The sequence below is a fragment of the Meleagris gallopavo genome, chromosome 14 (genome assembly GCF_000146605.3).
Source record: "Meleagris gallopavo isolate NT-WF06-2002-E0010 breed Aviagen turkey brand Nicholas breeding stock chromosome 14, Turkey_5.1, whole genome shotgun sequence".
Taxonomy (NCBI): Eukaryota; Metazoa; Chordata; class Aves; order Galliformes; family Phasianidae; genus Meleagris; species Meleagris gallopavo.
The window spans coordinates 6,636,494-6,640,608 of record NC_015024.2 but is presented as its reverse complement, the minus strand read 5'-3'; the positions used below and the strand labels follow the sequence as shown (position 1 = coordinate 6,640,608).

At 39.0% G+C, this 4,115-nt stretch overlaps 1 protein-coding gene across 3 annotated transcripts in view; it reads left to right on the top strand.

Annotated features, from left to right (window-relative positions):
* DCP1A (decapping mRNA 1A) overlaps positions 1-4,115 on the top strand; it is a 30,505-nt gene that overhangs the window by 422 nt on the left and 25,968 nt on the right. Inside the window, exons 2-3 of one of the 3 annotated variants that reach the window (XM_010718477.3) lie at positions 760-800; positions 2,192-2,319. In XM_010718477.3, coding sequence (XP_010716779.1) covers positions 760-800; positions 2,192-2,319 — 169 coding nt within the window. Of the gene's footprint in view, positions 1-759; positions 801-2,191; positions 2,320-2,784; positions 2,883-4,115 lie in introns of those variants that run through there. The other 2 variants (XM_019620070.1, XM_019620071.2) reach the window with 2 other exon arrangements.

Below are 4,115 nucleotides of genomic sequence, written 5' to 3'. Positions count from 1 at the left end.
GGTGGGTCGGTTGTTGTTCGCAGCTGTGTTTCAGGAACAGTGGGGTTTGAGAAGCAGCGTTCGTCATTGCGTTAAAGCGTAGCTTTTGGCCTGAGGTGTTTTCCTTTCTGGTTTGGGTCTTGGTGTCCGAACGGCAGGGAAGAGGCACTTTAGCGGTGTTGCTTAAGGAAGAAGCCCTACGCAGGGTCAGAGCATAGCCGTACCGTGCCCCTCCAGCTTACCCTGACTGCTGCCGTTTCATCACAAAGCTCAGAAGGCATAAATACGTGGCAGTTCACCCTCTTGTGCTCAGCCCTGGAGCTGTGTGTGGCTGTCAGCACTGGGGACCTTGACACGTATGGTAAGCTTGGAAATTTCAAGTGGGATGCAGCTGTGGTGCATAACTATGTTCTGTTGCTGTCTGTGCTGGTACTGTGGGCATTTAAGTATGACGTATAGAAAAACAACCTGTCTGCTGTGTGCAGATAGCAGCCAGTGCCTGAGAATAAGGAGCTGTGAGCAAGGCGTTCAGCTCTGACTGGTCAGGCTGGGCGTATGCTGTGTAACACGTTGGTGAGTTAATAATATGAAGTACATCTCCTGGAAGTGGATTTAATTTCCCTAGTTTTGCTAGGGAAAAAGCAGGTCATTGCTGAAAAGGAGGGATGGCAAACTTCTGTGGGAAGATAAGAATATTGTAAATGGTGCTCCTAATTAAAACATTACACAGAAGCTAGCAAGAATATTTCCTAAACATACATACTGTTTTTTTTTTTGTAGGAGAAGACTGACATAGAAGGTACCTTGTTTGTGTACAAAAGGTAAGGGTTGTTTTGATGTCTTCTTTTCTGCTCTAAGAAGAAAGCAGGACTCAGGTGGCTGCATATACAGCTTTCATAGTAGATTTATTGCATGCAATAACGTTTGTCTAGCTATTAATATATGTGTGTATTTTAAGAGGACTAAACTGTGCAAAGGCGAATGACCCTGTTAAAATTACTGCTGAAAAATCGTCATAATTAATAAATGCTTAATATGTATCCACACAAAAACATAGTTTATCAATCTGCATTTGTTAATACGGTAGCATTTGCTTATGTGTTTGTTAAACGCTGAGAAATCCTTGGCTTTCTAACATGTGTGAAGTTGCAATGAAAACAATATAGATGACAAATCAAAAAATCTCTCATCACTTGATTTCTTTCATATTCTATCTGGTTCTGTACACGGATGATGCTAGTTAAGTCACTTGGAGGCCTCTTGATTTCCTTATCAGAACAGAAAGAAATTCACAATTACTTGGGGTAAAGAAAAGGATTGAACAGGAATTATTTTTTTCAGAAGCACTGCGTAAATACTACTAATAATAAACATTTTAAGTTACAAATCAGAAACCTAACAATGAAATAAGTCTGCTGTGTGTAAGATGTGAATAATGCAGACATTATCAACCTGTCCCCAAAGCAGACTGTCACAAACTATAGGTTGTTCCAATTCTTTTGTCTTGGTACTATAAAGGGATACAAATAACCTAGTGCTCTTCACTTTGCTTGAGTTCCAAGTTTGGAAATAGTGTAAGAAAAACAATCAAACTAAAAACTAAAGAGAGAGTGTTCCCGTGAAAGCTGGTTATTTCACAAAAGCTCCGTTAGGAACATTAAAGACAGCCTTGTTTTGGCAAGGACTGTTTGCCTCCTCCATAGCAGCTCTTGGCAGATTTTGTTGTTGGTCATTCAGTAAACATGGCCGTGTTGCTATAAAAATTTTTATACTTAATACCTAATTATGTCTGATTTTTGCCCTGGTATCTTTTGTTTTCTTAGCTAATTATTTTTATTAGACATGAGTGACCTAAAACAAACTTCTTCCCCAGAGGCCTTCATTGTGCTGCTGTGTTCATTATGTGGCTGCTTATGGGTACAACATGTTTGTTTTTGAACGGCTTTTTTTTTTTTTTTCAGCATATCTTTGATTCTGCAGTTCACAACTGTTATGTTAATTCTAATCATAGCTGAGTTAAGCATGGTTTTAAATTGACATTAGTCGGCTTGCCAAGAAATGACGTGGAGGAACAAATATTGGATATTCAGGATTACTAAAGCATCAGTTCATAAAATAATGGAGTTTTGAGGATTAATTCATAACTGTTTCAGAAAACTGTGCATGTTGTTCAAGGTCTCAATCCTTGCTTTTGTTTTAACTGAAACAATAGGTCTGCTTCTCCATACCATGTTTTTACAATAGTGAATCGACTGAACATGCACAACTTAGTTGAGCCAGTGAATAAAGACTTGGAGTTTCAGCTTCATGAACCTTTTCTTCTCTACAGAAATGCTAGCTGTGAGTATAACTTCCTCTAATCCATATGAACGTGGTATTCTCTTTTATATCCTAGACTGCTTTCTATTATTGTGGTGTGTTTCATGCATAATGCAGTGGGCCAGGTTCCAGTGGGATGTGTGATGCTTTCTGCCTGCAGTGCTAGATTTATGTAAGCAGCAGTGCAATGCTTTATGATCACCTGCTTTCAATCAAAACGGGGTTTGACTATGAAAGTTCAATATTGTTATTCTCATGTTTTTAATTAATGGCCTCATTGATTTAATCTGAACGTACACAGTGCTATAGCATTATTAAAGAATACTGAAGATTGATAATTCTCTTGGTGTGTGGTAACTGTTGAGTCCTGGCCTGAACCACTGATTGAGCACCTGGGGAAAGGACCTGGTCAGCCCTGGGAGCACAGGTGAAGGCAATTCAGCTGTGTGATAGGAAGGGGTGGAGCCTGGCTGCACCTTTCTTAGACCTCATTGAAGTGCTGACTGCCACTGGGGGAGGATCTCTTCCTGAAGATCCCTCCTTGGTGAAGCTTTCCCCTGTGAACCTGGAATCCTCTGATATGGGTGAGCAATCTTCTTCCTGTTCTTTATAGTACGTTTTTATTGTGCCAGTCCTTTTGTCATCACACCTTTGTTGTGATGCCTTTCCCATTGTATTGATCTGTTAACATTCATCACCAAGTGTAGCAAGTAATCAAGTAGTTCTGAAGGCTTCAAGAGCCAAGATTGAGACTTTCTGCATTTTTTTAAAAAAAGAAATTTTAAATATTCATCAGTGGTTCTTCAAAGGGATTGAGAGAATTACCTAGCTCTAGGTGTTAGTTTCTTTCTCTAGAGTACTGTGTGTACTCTGGAGAAAAATGTCTGCTAAATTTCTTCAGATCTAGACTCCAGCAAGTTGTGAGTGCTGGGAGATGTATGGTTTTAAAAAAAAAAAAAGTCATATTCTTGCTACTTCTTCATTTCTAGTGTCAGCACTGGGTTAGCAGTTAAGTTAGAGTCCCCGTGTGCTGTGTTCCAGTTAGATACACAGTAAAAATCCTATTACTCCAAAAAGCTCAATCTAGAATTGAGATTGCTCTTAAAGAGGAAATGAAGCGTTATGTGTATATGAAGCTCTATTGAAGGCTGGTGGAATAAAATATATTCCACAGAGTAGAGAGGACTCATGATATAAAACTGTCTTTTTATATCCTCGATTTGGACGAAGTTCTCACAATTAGTTTGCTGTATAATGCATTACTTGGAGAACCTGTGTCTGGATAAATTGCTTCCTTAACACAATCTCTGCTGCACATCACCTAATGTCCCCTTGAATGGCAGATAGGAATGCTGTTTTGGCTATGCTTCAGCATACCTAGGAGAAGAGTCAAATGTTAATCTTATCTTGTCCTCTGCACCATCCCCTGTAGAAAACTATCTAGATGGTTTTTTTTATTATTCTTTGTTATTTCAGTGCTGCTAACTGTATTATATTCTGCATTTAGTTGTTGGGTTTGGAATTTTCTTCCCTGAATGCAATTTTCCCAATTGCCTGACCTCCATCCATTGAATTAATTAGGAAAAAAAATGTGTATATGTAGTGGAAGTGTTTAGTGTTAAATACATTTTCCTTTATCTGCTTAGTATTCCAAAAACTTAAAGCAAATAAAAATGTCACCTCTAGGACTGGTTTGTATTTACAGACTTCAACACATGTATGTTCTACTTGCACGGGTAAGTGAGGCAATTGCTGGTGAAGGATCTCTTCATGCAGTAAATGATCTGCTTCTGCTCAGCTGCCTGCTGGTGTAAAAA